At 40.9% G+C, this 15,879-nt stretch overlaps 1 protein-coding gene across 1 annotated transcript; it reads right to left on the reverse strand.

The window, feature by feature from the left end:
• LOC306831815 (lissencephaly-1 homolog A-like) lies at nucleotides 1-15,576 on the reverse strand. The gene is made up of 11 exons (XM_079356054.1): nucleotides 15,419-15,576; nucleotides 6,026-6,312; nucleotides 4,781-4,865; nucleotides 4,607-4,681; nucleotides 4,189-4,395; nucleotides 3,081-3,249; nucleotides 2,582-2,684; nucleotides 2,254-2,482; nucleotides 1,651-1,752; nucleotides 1,401-1,557; nucleotides 1-1,315 (listed from the first exon to the last, which is right to left on the reverse strand). Exons 2-11 carry the CDS (start codon nucleotides 6,055-6,057, stop codon nucleotides 1,242-1,244), a joined length of 1,233 nt encoding a protein of 410 aa, XP_079212180.1. The 5' UTR covers nucleotides 6,058-6,312; nucleotides 15,419-15,576; the 3' UTR covers nucleotides 1-1,241.
• Nucleotides 15,577-15,879: the final 303 nt, after the last annotated feature.

Raw genomic sequence — 15,879 nt, forward strand, 5'->3', positions numbered from 1 at the left:
TTATATTTACAGAATTTTATTTCATTATGTTGCAAACAATGACATCCAGATATATTGATACACAACTTTTACTGTGTGTGTGTATGTGCAATTGTGAGTGTATGTGTATATGTGTGTAAAGAGAGCAGTGAGACCACAGAAAGCATAATGAAAATCCCGTGTGAGGGAGCCCTCAATGGGTTAACAAGGCAGCGATAGCAAGCAAGAGGGCACTGGGCGATTTTCTCCGGGCAGACATACACACACACACAAACCTCAGAAAAGGTGAGCAGATTCTTTCCTCTGTAAAACACACTTTTGCTATGGGGCGTGTGTCTGTGCTATCAGCAGCTTTGGGATCATTAAGGTCCTGTGAGTGTCTACTAGAAAGCAAGTTTCCTTAAAAGAGATGAAGTAGTATGAATGAACACAGTGGGTGAGAAGCTTTGCCTCCCCTCTCTTCTCTGAGCTTCAGAGCAGAGGCAGTGGAGAGATTCTCCTGTCATAATATACAAACACACACACACACACTCGCACAAAGTATACACACATGTACACGTGCACTCGCCCCACAGAACCTTCTGTGATTTGACTAGGGAGCTGCATCCTGGTTAGTTATTTTCTTGAACTTGTTATCGTATTTCTCCTGGACAGCTTCCACGCTTTCTTTCCTCGCACATTCTTTTGAACCATCCTCGCCGTGACGGACCACAACAATGGAGGCATGGAGTAAAACCAAGCAAAACACAAAAATAAACCCCTTTAACAAGAGGTGCAGTTAGTCAGCTAACCGAAATCCACCTGCACCAGCACACAAGGATCTTTACCCTTAGACCTGACAGGAAGTGATGACAACAGTATGCAAATTCGGCAAATTTAACAGTATACAATGTTTTTGTTTGATTAACCATGCAAGGAATACTTCTTATCTTTTGAGTGTGTTTATGTGTCAGAGATTGCGTGACATTTATTAAGCGTACCCTACATCCAGAATAATTTACATAAAAGGACAATAGTCATCTTAATAGGGCTGGACTGATGTAGGGAAGAAAGGAAGGAGAGGTTAGTGAGGCGAGGGGACGGGGAAAAAGGTAAAGCGCCATGGTCACCTATGGTTTGGAGTGCGAGAGGTGAGGGGGCTGGACTGGGTGTATGGACAGGAGGAGGGCTGAGGTGCTGAGGTGGGGCAGGGAAGGGGTCTTAGAGTAGCTTGGAGACTTGGGAAGGGGCCGGACAGGGTAAGAGACAAGGGGGGGGGGGTCTCAGCGGCACTCCCAGACTTTGACTGTCTGATCGACACTGCCTGTGACCACGTAAGGAGCAGTCTTGTGGAAATCTGAAAGAAAATGTAAAGATTTGTTTAGGTGCTCGGTATGAAAGATGATACAGAGATACGAACGACGTTAATAACCGTGTCTTACCCAGAGAGGTAACAAAGTGTTCGTGGGCACACAGGGTCTTCATGCAGCGTTTGTTCTTGTAGTCCCAGATCCTAATGGTTTTGTCATCAGCACAGCTCACTATGAATCTTCCTCCAGGGTGAACCAATACCCCGCGCACCCAGTTGTCATGACCCACCTGAACAAATGAGGCTGATTATTCACCCATCCCTTCAAACACCAAGTTGGTGCCACGGACACGGACTCGGAGAATGTTATTGTGACCGCTCACCAGAGTCATGAGGCAGATGCCAATGCTGACGTCCCACATCTTAATCGTTTTATCTCTAGATCCAGAGAGAAGGAAGGGGCCAGGTTTTCCACTCTTTTTGCTCTGCGAGAAAAAAATAAAATAAATCATTGTTAATATATAGAAAGCAGAGACTGGCTGCATGAAAGGCTAAGATTCAACTTCTCATCTAAATATGTATATTTGGTATGAAACAGCAAACTAAGAAACGGCAGTGTCCCCCCCCCCCCAATACTTTTATTCAAGAACAAAAAATTAAAGAAACAAACTTCTTACTGCTAATTTATTAAAGTGTGGCACGATGACACTCTAAACCATCGTTGGCTGCAGACCGGGATAATGATGTGTACAAAAAAAGTGTTTTTCTTTTCAGAAAGGTCAATACTGAAGAAAGATATAAGTGTCTGAGTTCTCAAACATCCTCAGCTGTTTGTGATAATCGGATCATTAACATTTGATGTGGAACCTTGACTGATAAATTCAATTACTGGCTATGCGACTGTCTTCACAAAAGCCTCTCTGCATTATAATGCATTTGATTTTATAGAAAGAATGCGCCTACATCCTCAGGAGACAAACACCTACCTCTGATCCTGTGGCCTCCAGGATGGTGGGGTGAGCACTTTCAGGGGCCCAGGAGATACACTCCACCACATGCTCATGCTCCCGCAACTCAGCTTTGCACTCCTTCGAGGCCACCACCCACACACGCACCGTCTGGTCGTTGGAACAGCTGGCTATCAGTGAACCGTCCTGGTTGGGACGCACCATCCTCACCCACTCCCTGTGGCCTGCAAATGTCTTCACACAGTACCTGCAGGTTGGAAGAAAAAAAAAAAAGGAGTCGACATTATAAAGATGACATCAAAACATCAACAGGTTGTTTTAGTTGAAAAGACTCCGGCTCACTTACCCAGTCGCCACCTCCCACATCTTGATGGTCTTATCTCTGGAGGCCGACACTATGTGGTCACCATTTGGCATGATGGCTACAGACGACACATTGTGGTCGTGGCCTGGATGACACAGTCAAAGAGTTTAAAGTGGGCTAGATCCCAAAACATGAAAATGTAAAAAAGAGGCAAATGAGATCCCCACACCGAGGCCCTCATGCTAAAGGATTTATTGATTTATTAACATGCATAACTGGTCCAAAGTCAGCATCAAGTGAACAAAGGTGAAAGTATCCAAAAACATTAGTTATGAAATAGATGGACCTTCAACAGAAAAGTTATTCAAAGAGATTAAATGCACAAATGAAAATACTCAAAATCCAAATTACAGGATTTGATGGATTAAAACATAAATTCTTTGAATAATTAAACCATATCAGAAACTGTGATGAAGAGGTTCAGAATGATATACACTCATGCAACTCCTCTACAAAAATTCAGATTTGAAACATCTCTTACCATGCATTGTGCGGATGCACTCAAACCCTTGAAAGTCCCAAAGTTTGATGCTCATGTCAGCTGAACATGAAGCCAGCAGCTTCCCTGTCTGGTCAAAGGAGATGTCCTGCACAGAGTCCGTGTGGCCCTTCAGGGTCCGCTCAAAGTCTCCTGCCTCATAATCCCAGACCTAAAGACGCAGACAGTGACAGTGAGCAACTTCAGTCCTTGCCTCCCCAATCTAAAACATTTAAGTTGACATAAAACAGACTAAAAATAAAAGCATGGTATTGCTCCACTTGCTGGAAAGTACTCTGCCCCTCGTGGATCCATGTATCCACACTGCCTGTATTTACAGTGTGTGCTCTCTTTTCTCTCTTGTAGACTTTTTTTTTTTTTTTGCTGTCTATTAAAAATGTTCATGAAAGAAAATCGGAATATGGGGAAAAAAAAGAAAAAAAAATGTCTCAACGATTAAGACCACAAAAAAATTTGAATCAGACAATGAAATTGCAATTGGTGCAGCTCTAGCCTCAACTGTTTTCATACGATTTAAAAGGAATCAACAGATATTCAACAAAATGCTGACATTTAATCTATGAGAAGGCTTGTAAACAGGTGTCGGTTTAATAACAAACACATTTGCATGTTTGGTGCTTTTATCTGGGAGGGTTGTCAGAGACAACAGTAGCAGTAAACCATCTCCACATCGATGGGCAGTGACAAAGCAGAAAAAAAAAAAATCTGAGTGAGGAAGGAGAGGAAGCAGGGAGGGGAGGGAGAGGGAGGAGGTGGGGCAAAGGGATAAAAAAAGGGAGAAAGGCGTCAGATCTGCAGTACAGCTTTGATCTGAGCGGTCACATGCTCTGTTTGCTCGTGCAGCAACGCTTCACGATTTTACACTTGTGTGAAGAGGCCATCAATTTCATTCTCCTGCAAGAAACTATCAGTCTGTTTTCATGAAGTGGATTGTATTAGAAAAGATTGATGGTAGTTCTTACATTTTGTCATCAGCCACAGACATACAGAAGTCTATAGTCTAAACCAAAACGGAGTAGGATAAGATCCATAATGTGAACAGTGGCAGTTCAGTGTGCAAACCGTGTTGTTAAAAAAAACAGCCACACACCTTGATAGTAGCATCCTCTGAAGCTGTGACCATTACAGAGAAGACAGGGTGGAAAATGACACGTGTGACCGGAGCACGGTGCCCGCTCAGTGCATATCTCTCTGGGGGACGGGGGATCCACTCCTTCGGGTCTCTCTTCTGACCCACAGGTCCTCCGTGTGTCATCTCTTCCTTCGCCTCGTTCAACTTCGACTCCAACTCCATAACCTAAGAAATAGCAGCAAATACAAGTGAAAATGAAGCTGTCCTTATGTTTACTGTTTTCTGGATGGTTTATGGAACATGGCCACCGGTATGAGCATGACACATCATTTCAAAGCGTACGATTCTCAGTTTGAACATAAGAAGTGCAACAATCGACCTCACATACAGGATGCAGCCGACGTCTCCAGTAAATATGAAATGCACGGTCTCTTACCTTCTTCTGTAATCTGATAACTGAGGTCCATTTCTTTTCCAAAAGCCCTGCATACTTCTTATCTACCTCTTCATTCTGTGAAGAGAGAAAAAAACAAAAAAAAACCCAGATATTTTTGTTCCTTCTGCAATTTTGTCATGTCTTTTGCACATTTGTGTGAACTCACTGTCTTACCATATCTAACTCTGCCTCTTTCTTGAAGGTGGAATAGGCCTCTTCGTATCCATTGGAACGGAGATAGTCAGCTATAGCTCGGTTTCTGCAAAAGGTGGGATAAAATGGATGTTTGAGAGTTTCAGTAGTGAGGCTCCACCTCACCAGCAGCAGTGCTTGTTCCCCTTTAAAAGAAAGGACGCCACACCCTGTCTGACAGGTATGAGCACAGGGATTCAAGTTTCTCAGTTCAACCTTAAATGTGCTCCGGTCACTTCAAGTTCCATGAAAATAAAAAAACGTTGAAGTGAAGAATGCCAGCATGAAGAGGGAATCACTGTGAATCTGTGTTGTGCTGCTATAGCAACCGAGCCTTTCCGCAAAGAGAGAACAGATGATGGACGCTGCAAGGGCAGGGCAACCACAAGCACACACAAATAAAAAAACACAACCTTAAACACACGCACACACACAGATCAGCACATAAATACACACAGACACAGTTACATAAATGAATGGAAAAGTTCTTTCATGAACTGAACTGAATATTTCATGAGTAGTGTTGCTAAATTTAGGCTACAGCTTGAGAACTTCTTTGACTGGCTGTTAATGGTAACCCTGATAAAAATGATCTGTCACACACATACTGAACACGAGGCCTTCCCTGGCAATATGATATCCACCCCAATACTAAGACATCTTTTTAAACTCATCAGCAAAAACCACAGGCTACAGTCAATGACTGACAAGACCTGTATAGAGAATTTAAGCGAGACGACTTTCACTGTCTGGACTGGGGTGTGTGTGCATGTGCTTGTGCGTGTGTGTGTGTGTGTGTGTGTGAGCGTGTGCATGTCTGCTCCCAGCAACCAATCATTTTGGTCCTCTCCCATCCCCCTCACTTCTTTGGTCCTGTCATGTGGGTTATGAAATATTCACTAAGTAGCTATCAAGTGGAGCACCTTGAAGTTCCAGTCTTCTCACATTTCCTCAATAACAACAGTCTTGTAGAAGAATGCACTCTCACACAACATCTGCATTAAAATCTTCTATAAGACTGGTTTCTGTCAAGACACTTAAAAAAAAAAAGCATTCATTCTACATTCACATTCCTGGAGTCAGAATTTGATATATTCCCCTTAAAGGCCAAAATATAATGCAAGTGCACCAATTCTTGAGCACTACAGGTGTGTTTGTGTACACGTCTGCTCTTGTTTGCATATATAATCAGCCAGCACACCCACACATTTACATCCAGGCACTCACAGTTCATCTCTTTGTCTCTGTGACAGCACCATGCTGGCTGCTGTTCTCTCCCTCTAGGGGAGGTGATGGCGAGGTGATGTGCTGAAGGGGTCTGCCCGGGAAGTCTGCGATGGGGAGGCGCCTAACCCCTCAGCGGTGTCTTTCCTTCAGAGTCGCGGTGTTGGCGGTGAGTGTGCCACGCAGAGGGAGTTGAAATGGAGACACTGCTGTCAATCAAGGTTTGGGACAAGGCTCCAACGGGTATTCACAGGCTCGTATCTCACTCAGTAATCAGACGTACCCATCACCTGAGGATGGACAGAGAAGTGGGTTAAGAAGAGCAAAAGAGCTGAAAACAGATATTTTCTTTATCTATAAACCCGTTTCACAATGCAAAAAAGAAAAGTCGCTAAAAAGAATCAATTCTTATCTTGACTTTTCTTATCTTCTCTCTCAAGTTAACAGTCAGAGGCAGTTACGCCTCATGGTTCAGTTAGAGCAAATACATAAGATAGACTAAATTATGTTCACTTCCAGTGGTTGTGGGGAGTCATGGAAAAGGCATCTTGAGAGATTTTTGACACCCCCCTGTTCAAACATCCCTCAGGGATGAGATAAGCAAAGGAGGAAATTACCATGCACACATTTGTGCATTATCTGCACCATTTATAATAATGAACTTGTCTTGTGTCTTCTCCGAAATATTTTAGGTATTTAACAGGCACATTTTTCACACAATGCTAAACATTGATTTAAATGCGTTTCTGCATTTAAGTTCTGTTTATGCACTTGTACAAATGACGGAAAAAATAAACAGGCGAGCTTCACGAATGAAGGTTTGCAATAACGACGTAAGCAAGAAGACGGCAACACGCTTTTAAAAGAAGAATGTCTGACACCCCTCTCATTTCCAAAAACAACGTGTCAGCAGCTCAAACAGATTGTATTCCCAGGCCCCTCCACTCTTCTGTGGCACATAGCGGAGCATCCTCCTCTTTGAACCACGAAAGAGTGTACAAGGATAAAAGGTGGACAGAGACTGCTGCGGTCATCAGCAGAGAATTCGGCCCGCCTCACTGTGGACATCCCTGGGAAAACAAACTCTGCGGCAATTTCTTTCTCTATTGTGGTACAAAGGGGAGGACACACAGATGCATTCTAGCTCTCTCCATAACTCCACCAGTTTCTCATCCATTTCCACAGCCCAGGTGGAGCGCATGTTCCTTTTTTTTCAGCTATGTTTACAGCACTTTGCATGAGTGTTCCGCATCATTAATAGAAAACGAGGGCTGGTACAAAAAGCTTTTGTTCAGATTCTGGGGTGCTGATTCAATTTATATTGTGATTCTGAAGTATTGCGATCCAAGTATTGTAATTCGCTATCAGAAATTGTAATTTTATTAGATTTTTTAGCAATCAAAAAACAAGTGGAATCCAACAATAGAGGAGCGATTGTAACAAAAACAAAGCACATCACATCAGTCAGTCAGTTTTTTTTTTTAAATTATCAAATTCTCAGCTGCAAATTCCAGAACATATGGCCCAATAAAATTCATTTTCTCTGTGATCATCTGCCGACAAGCATCTGCATCTTTGTCAACCTGGCGCCCCACCTAGTCTAGGATTGGCTGCCCGGAGCAGCGACATCAGCACCTTGCTGTACAGCTAAAGTCTTCACACAAAAAGAAACAGACGTTTCAGTAGTAGGCTAGCAAGCAGTGTATTCTGTGATTAAGGCCATTTTTGAATTTGGCTCAGAGGGAAATAGGCAGGACAGGGTGAAGAGGGACAGTCTGAGGAGAGAGAGGTCAACTGGCACATTTGAATATAGTCCTATATCTTGTTCGAGACTATATCAACACATCTTAAAAATTTGATTTCCCAGCCCTACCACAGTTGAACACTTTATTGGACTGTGCAAAGTTACACATCATACTGCAGGTTCATAGAGAGGTGGGGAAAAATTAATTTATGTAAAGATTGAGATTCTGAACACAACTCCCAAAAATAGGTTTTTTTGTTTTTTTTAAACACACATTTGGGGGAAATTAAACAGTAATGATAAAAGAGCACAGATCAGCAAAAAGCTGACAAATCAAAACACTCCACTCAGGGATTGTGAGGCTAATAAGAGAATTCAATTCCTGAGCTTTAGCACGGCTGGCACCTGGGGCCACAATAGCACTAAGCTTCTTAAGGACTAGACCAGACAACCAAGAGTCTGTGTGTGTGCGTCTGTGTGTATTTCCAAGTGATAGAGACCACAGTCCTCCATAAAGCTGAAAGTGCAATGTAAAGGAGAGACTGGACGTTAGCTAACAGGATTAACCCCAGACATTGAGAGAGGACCTAAACGGCAAGCCGTCCTAACCCCTTTATTGTTTTTAACATCAATTTCATCCATTTTCACATTGGATGGCTTCTTAACACAAAGGTGAATTCTGGAAAATTAATTAGTTGTAACTTTTTTGACATACGTTTCTTTGCCGATGGGAAGTTGAGCATTTCCTTTCAGTGTAAGCATAAAAGCAACAGCACACGACAAAACATGAAGCCAGCAACGTGTCGAGAAAGATTTAGCTTTTCCTGCCTGCAAACATGATGAGTGCCTGAAGCTGACAGAAGGGAGCTAGTGATTTTAGCCGCTCAGCATGGTTCAAAAATAGCCATTTAACCAGAAAGACATACCTCCAAACTATTACATAAGTAAGACTAGAGTACTGACTATACGCACTGAGCATCAACACAAAACAAAATAAACAGAGACAGAGGCATCAGGTCTGGTTTTAGTCAGAACTTATTTCAGGTTAAGCCAGAGTCCTTTGTTATCATATTGAAAGGTAAATGTACTATTATCTGTCCTTGGTGTGGAACAATTGGAATACAGTCAGAGTCATAAAGGAGGAAGGGTTCAAGGTTCTGCTATGTAGAGAGCTTATCAAGGGAAATGATGTAGAGGGAGTTTGTTTACAGCCTTTGAAATCATCTGATAACTCAGTCCACCTCTTCTAAAATGAAAGTATAGCTTCAACTTAATTTGCCCAAACAAACGAGACAGAAACAGCGATTTGCAATCCTGTCTTAATATGCGTCAGTTCATGTGTGTTCAGTGAGACATTTATAAATATGTTCGGCGAAAGACTAAAACATGCAGACAAGTTTCATTATTACAGCAGAGAGTCCAAAATGTCACCTTACTTCAAGTGCTTGACTTTGACTCGTCTGAATAATCTTATGGGTCAAGCTTTTCTGAAGAGAATTCAGTACCAGAAATATTTTTAACATAGAAAGCAGGACCTGGAAGTGTGTGCACACTAGTCAATACCAATATTTATTGGCTGTCCAAAATGATTCTTCCACTGGCTATCACTTCTTTTTTTTCGACTTAAAAACCCCCACTGGTACTGTTTACAGCTGCATATACAAACTCATTTTTAGATATATTTTTTACAATAGCAATCAGCGACAGTGAGGTTAGACATGTACTGTAGGAAAACTGTTGTTCATTTCAAGATTTATTTATCGTGTACTTTTTTTCAGTTATGACTGTCTGCCAACGTAGATGATAAAATAGGATTACATGGCTTTCATTATCTGTTTGAAATACAGTTTAACTGAAATCCGGCCATACAACAATAATTGTAGTCAAGTTCTATACAGGGTTAGTATTATACAGTCGTTTTTTGTATAATACACAGCTACTGGTATTGGCCAATTTGCAAATACAGGAAAAACTAAACTTCCCTGTTGTGGAACTGTATCTGATAACCAGTGTCTGTACTTTACCAAAACTGTTATTAAGTTAAGAGAGGAGTGACTCTGTGAAAACCTGAGTCCAGCTGCATGTGGAATTTGTGCTCCTTTCGTTTCTGAAAACTTAAAAAAGTCTCACGAGCTCTTTGCTCCACATCAATTTCAGGAGCTATGTTACCCCAGTGATTTAGGCAGAAATGGGAAAACAGGGGGTGCAAAAAAAAATACAGGGGGTGCAAATTTTTTTCAGTGTCACTCACGGCGGCGCGGCACGGCGGAGCGGAGGTTATGTGCTCCCTAACACACTGGTTTTGAAGAAAACTGAATAAGTCTCTAAATTGTGCATTCTGTTCAATAAGATGCATTGTTACACATTTTAGTTTTCACATTTTAGTTTTCCCAAGCTTGATAATGTTGATTTACTGTACAGCCCCTGCCCTGACACACCCCTTCATCATTTGACTCACTTGGTTCATGTTGTCTAACCCCTTTGTTGGCCCACTACTTCTCTCTGCACTTTCTTTAAAAAACAAACAAATAAATTCATAATATTACATGTGTCATCCAGTAATAATAGATCCCTAGACCTTGATAAGTCAATCATCTGTCAGCATATTCGAATGTGGCGCTGACCCGAAAAGGTGGAGCTAAACACTGCAGTCCGTTGATTGGTTGAAAAAAATCGTCACTTCCCGTGTTACGTCGGTAAACAAAACTCCGCCGTGTTTAAAGCATTGACTGTAATACACAGCTGATTGTTTACGTCTGTATTTGTCCTCGCCGCTCACAGCCTTCTCTGAAACAAAGCTGGATTGAGTTCTTGTAATAAACAGTCACATGCCAATGACAAAGTGGATGAACTGCTGGATGTCTTCTTCGTTGGTTTTGTTTGTGTAAAGTTTTTCTCCTTTGTTGAATTTATTAGTTAGCGGTTAGCTGTCAGCGGTTAGCTGCTATCATATGACGCTATTTACATACCGGCTATCATCATCTGGCTGACACGCCGTCTACCAAATAGGGCACGGGTGGCTGTAGAAACGTAAACGGGATCGGGTTTAAGCTTTTCAGTACCGGTATTCGACAAACATATTCTTTGCCAGAATTAGAATGTAGCCTAATCAGATATTTAGCGCACCGTATAGAAACCTGTGTAGTAAGCACGTCTATTAAATGTAGATATTTGCACGGCCTACGTCAAGCCGTGCAATAATTTCAAGGCCGTGTTTTTTTAAAATAGGCCGTGCAAAAAGCGGTTTTGCGGCAGGCTACCTAAATCTATGTGTTACCCAAATACTGAACTTTAGTGTTTGGATCTAATAGTCAAAGAAAAGAGCAGTTGTATATCTTGTTGGACTTGCCAAATTGATGACAAAATATTTTAGCAAGAGCCACCATCCAAAAATGTCTTCCCTTAATGCAATTAGCATTTGAGAATATACAGGTTATTAAGCGAGAAGCATTACTTACAGCGCAATAATCAAATTACTAAAAGAAGAATGTGAAACTTTTGGATCCAGTAGTTGTCGCAATTGAGCACCAGCATTTATCCAAATAAAAAGTGCTGTTTAACCAATCCATCCCTAAACTGGAGGCTTCACTCTCCTCAAATGACAAACATCCAAACCCCCTTTCTATGTAAACACGGCTCTGACAACAACACAGTGGGACTTGAGCTTCTCACTCACTGTAAACATGACTCAGAGAGACCGTTCTCTTGTTCTATTATCTACATAAACTCACACACACACAAACACACAGGGTCTGAAATGTACTTTTTGACTCACCAGCCAAGGTGGCAGGCCCAGCATCATTTTTACAGGCCAAAATACTATCCTGTGTTTGTGTTTTACATGCATGTATTTTACTACATTTTATTGACTTAATGGGGTATTATGTTTGGCTGGATCAGATTGGCTTAGACCAAATAAGAAGTTTTTCAAATGGTCTCTGCATTAGAGTCCATCTAAGTTGGCCTCTGACTGAAAAAAGCCCCCCGCTTATTCATCTATTTGACCATCATACCAGTATTGATCCTCTTTTGATTGGTTTTATAGTAAAGAACATGTCAGGAAGCCTTAGAGACCAACACATCTTTTTGGTGACTGAGCTGCTTCTGGGTTAAATTCTGCCTTGAATTTGCCCTGTTTTTGACCTTTAGGGCCGTTGGGGTAGGGTCACTTATATTTAATACAAGGCTTTCAATAAGCACTGCTGTCATCCAAATAAAAGTCTAGTCATTCAATTACAGCCTGCTTCCTCTCCTGTGAGTCTAATGAAAGTGGCGTATGACTCTTTCATGCAGTAGATGAGCAGCCCATGAGCAGCAGCATGAAACCAAAACAAACTGCTGTTTAGCCACACCTCCGTTCTCCTACAGCGGCACACCTCCAACACCGCTCTACTCGAGTTTACATGGAGTTGTCAGTTAGAACACACCAAAACTAAACACAAGCGACAGACAAAATGGTCCTTTGCTCGAGCTGCAGTTGCCTCTGTCCTGCAGTTAGCACACTTTGGCTAACTCATAGCTTCATATTGAACATAAACACAAAATGACTGCGATCTAAAGACTTAACATAGCATCCACATAAGCAATGAGTAGGCTGTGCTATTCTTCTTTCATCTAGTCCTCGACTTAGACAGCTTTATACACAAGGCCGTCCCGTCCATGTGAACACAGCTCCAACAACAGTACAGCTGGTGGGACTCGGACTTGTTACTCATTGTAAACAGTCATGACTGATAGATACTTTAACAGAGGCTATACTTGATTTATATGTTTATGTTGTTCGTTGACTTTTGAGATTTCCCTGAGTTTTGTAACCAACAACTTCACAACAGGCTGCAGGATTAAATTAATGTTTTTGTGTCACTTTTGCTTCGAGATGTCAACATGCATGCCATGAAGAAACAACATGTTTTAGTTATTTTAGTTTAGAACCTTGAGGCTGGTAAGAGTATCCACTATGTCCTTATGAACTGATTAGTTAACTTAACCTCGATTATAGTCTGGCGCAAATATATTTCAGAATTTTAAAATGCTACCTGATTTCAAAATCAGCCAGAACATTTCATGAGGTACTCATCAAGAGTTTAAACCTAACCTGATATTTATCAGGGCATCCATGACGAACATTAAGATTGGACCTTTATACCACTTAATAGGACCCAACCAATGTGGTATTTTTGGGTCGGATATCGATGTTTGGGAAGGCTTGTTGTAGTCCATATAAGCACTCTGCTAATGAGTGAGAACTGTGTAATACAATGAATCAAATGAAATGAGTTTTTTTTTTACTGGTAAATCTATTTACTACTACTCACAGCCTAGGTTTGGGATAAAAACGACACTTAATGTTTTGGCTTCTATTCTATCAGAAAAATGCTTCTGGGGATTAAACGAGTAATCGTAGAAGAAATATTGCATGGCCACTTAGCCTTTTTTCTGTAACTCCAGATAGCATTATAGAAGATCCCTGCTAATTGTACCTCTGCTAAAACAGAGTTAATTAGACAATGAAAACACTTTATCTGTAGTTTTTCCACAATAATAGGTCCCTGTTTATGTGTCCCTGTAGTGCTTTTATTGTGAAACATCCGGAAATTGGTGTTTTTAGCTAAAGCGACTTAACACAGCTGAGAAATCTGATATACAAACACAGAAGAGAAACTACCAACCTAAGAGCCACGTGGAGATACTTTTCTTTGGCCATCATTACATAGTCAGCTCTCAACTCTTTTTATATAAAAAGGATTTTTATACAAACAAAATCGACTTAGATGTGAAAGACTAAAGACTAACTTTTTAAATCAAACTTCAAATATGTAAAATTGTTTCCTTTCAACTTAAGACAACAGATAGAATTTCAATAAACCCAAGGGAAATCCTTGTGACAAACTGAATCTTTAAAAGCAGGAATGATTTACAAAACTAGTATAAATCAGGCACAACAAATGTAAATAACTGACTAATCAATGACGTGATGAAAAGGACGCAGACATTACTTCTGGTTGGTTATGAAGTTTTCAGCCATTCTTGTGCAAAGCTCATGTACTATGTTCCTTATTATGGGTGACCTTCAGGCTAAACAAGTCCCTGCTGGCATTGACTAAACCCACAGGCCATGTTTGATTACAAATCAAACATGAAGGCAGATCTTTTTTCCCCCCCTTTCACTAACAGTTTAATTTATTGTATTTTATCAGTGATGTCACTCCATAACAGGATTTATTGCTTTACATTAAATTCACTCAGTTCAAAAGTGACTTCATCTTATCTCACACATATTGCATGTGTCATCATTTCAACAGTCGAGATTTAGATGTGAAAGAAGACAGTTACTCTGCAGTGTCAGGGAAACAAAACATGCAACACATGTGCACTTCTGATCTCCAACTTAAATAAAAGGTGTTGGAATATATTCTCCACAATAAAGAGTAAACATATCAATTGAGGAAACAGATGTACACGTATGAAAAAACTAAAGTTGAGGCAATCACAGTATCATAATATATAAAAGCATGTTAGTGGTACACTTTCAGATGGTAAATCTACTTGTAAAATGGGACATATTTGACGTTATTACATCCGAGCTTTCACACTCAATAATTTGCCATAGCAGCCACTGGGCCTCAAAATAGCCAGAGCCACAGACAGATTTTTACGACTCAAACCAGGGTCCTCATCAGTATTTCGTAGTGGTCCTATCTAGGTCTCCACCCTAACTGTGATTCATCAAACCTTTGCAGCGACGCTTTAATGAGCTCCCTCTATGCACGAACACACCCGAAAAGAGCAGAAAAAGTGCTCTACAGTGTTTGAAGAATAAGTTTGTGTTTAAAAATCTGTTCAAGTGACGTATTTCCAAGCTACGACGGCCACAAGGGCAAAGTTGCAGCAATGGCTCAGCAACGCCCTTCCCTAATGCTAATGTTAGCTTAGCAAAATAACGTAGACGTGAACAGGAGCTGTCAGAGTATACCTTTTAAATATATCACACGGTCATAAAACCACAACACAAAAAGATATATGCAAACAAGAAGTCAACAAAAATAGACACGTGTTGGTGACAAAACATTATTCATTAAAATGTGTGTCTGATGGATATTAAGTTTTATTATAAAGATGTTGCTAATATAACAACACTGGTTAAACATTTATATTCACAAACAAAAGAAAAACCTTTTGAAGATAAATACCTTTAAATTGAAAATGAAGTTCTATGTAAGGCCTCTTTAAGCAACATCGGCCGATTTTTACTCGATTGTGGAAAATGCAGCAGCAAGCTGTCAGCTCCTAGCTAACAGGCTAACATAGCACGTTAGCTCACCCATAAATAGACGCAGCTATCGTTAGCCAAATGCTAGGCTAGTTTTCAACAACAAGTGTCTTCATACAAATAGACCAATGACCGAGAAGTACTGAGCTGTTAATATGAGACAAAGCACATTGGGCATATCTGAATAATATCACGTGTGGTTATTTCCAGCCGGCAGACTGATGGTCTTGTGAATGACAACTTTACTACTTAGCTTAGCTGCTCGGCCGCTCCGCCATTTTGAGGGAGAGCGCAGACACTGCAGGCAATTCGTCGTCAAAATAACAAGTCTTTGTAAGTGTCAAAACTGAAATAAAGGGGCGTGTATAAACCACTGACTTACCCCTTGACCTATTCTCATTCTGATATCCCCTTCAGTGAGTCAAATCGTTGGATAGGAGAGCCTGGCAGTGAGTGGTACGGTGACTTTTCTCATCAGCCGGTCGGTCAGATATTTACTCCTCACCACAGCTAACGGTCGCAATTGGGTATCGGCCGCGCGCACGTTGAGTTGAGCGGGGGCGCGCAGAATGCATCGCTTTCTTTACATGACTTGAAGAAAAAAAAATTGCCTAATTATAAAATTTGTTGGGTTTTTTTTTTTACAGTAGGTACAAGAAGCCTGACATTTGTGCACCTAACAAATTTAACTGTTAAGCGCAAAGTGCACAAAATAAAAATGTAAACATCGTCACTACGTCTATAAACACTAACTCCTCCGTCAGTGGTTGGTCCTATCCAGAAACTTAGAAAATATATCTAGCGTTATTAATATATCAATGAATCCTATCTTAAACAGTTGAA

The sequence above is a fragment of the Symphodus melops genome, assembly GCF_947650265.1.
Source record: "Symphodus melops genome assembly, chromosome: 11".
NCBI lineage: Eukaryota > Metazoa > Chordata > Actinopteri > Labriformes > Labridae > Symphodus > Symphodus melops.

What these genes read in the sequence shown, in the direction of transcription:
- LOC306831815 (XM_079356054.1), bottom strand. Translation starts at nt 6,057, where the DNA reads ATGGTGCTGTCACAGAGACAAAGAGATGAACT. An exon ending in AAGAGGCAGAGTTAGATATG is followed by an intron (nt 4,682 to 4,780) that starts GTAAGACAGTGA and finishes CTCTCTTCACAG; the next exon opens with AATGAAGAGGTAGATAAGAA. An exon ending in TTATCAGATTACAGAAGAAG is followed by an intron (nt 4,396 to 4,606) that starts GTAAGAGACCGT and finishes GCTATTTCTTAG; the next exon opens with GTTATGGAGTTGGAGTCGAA.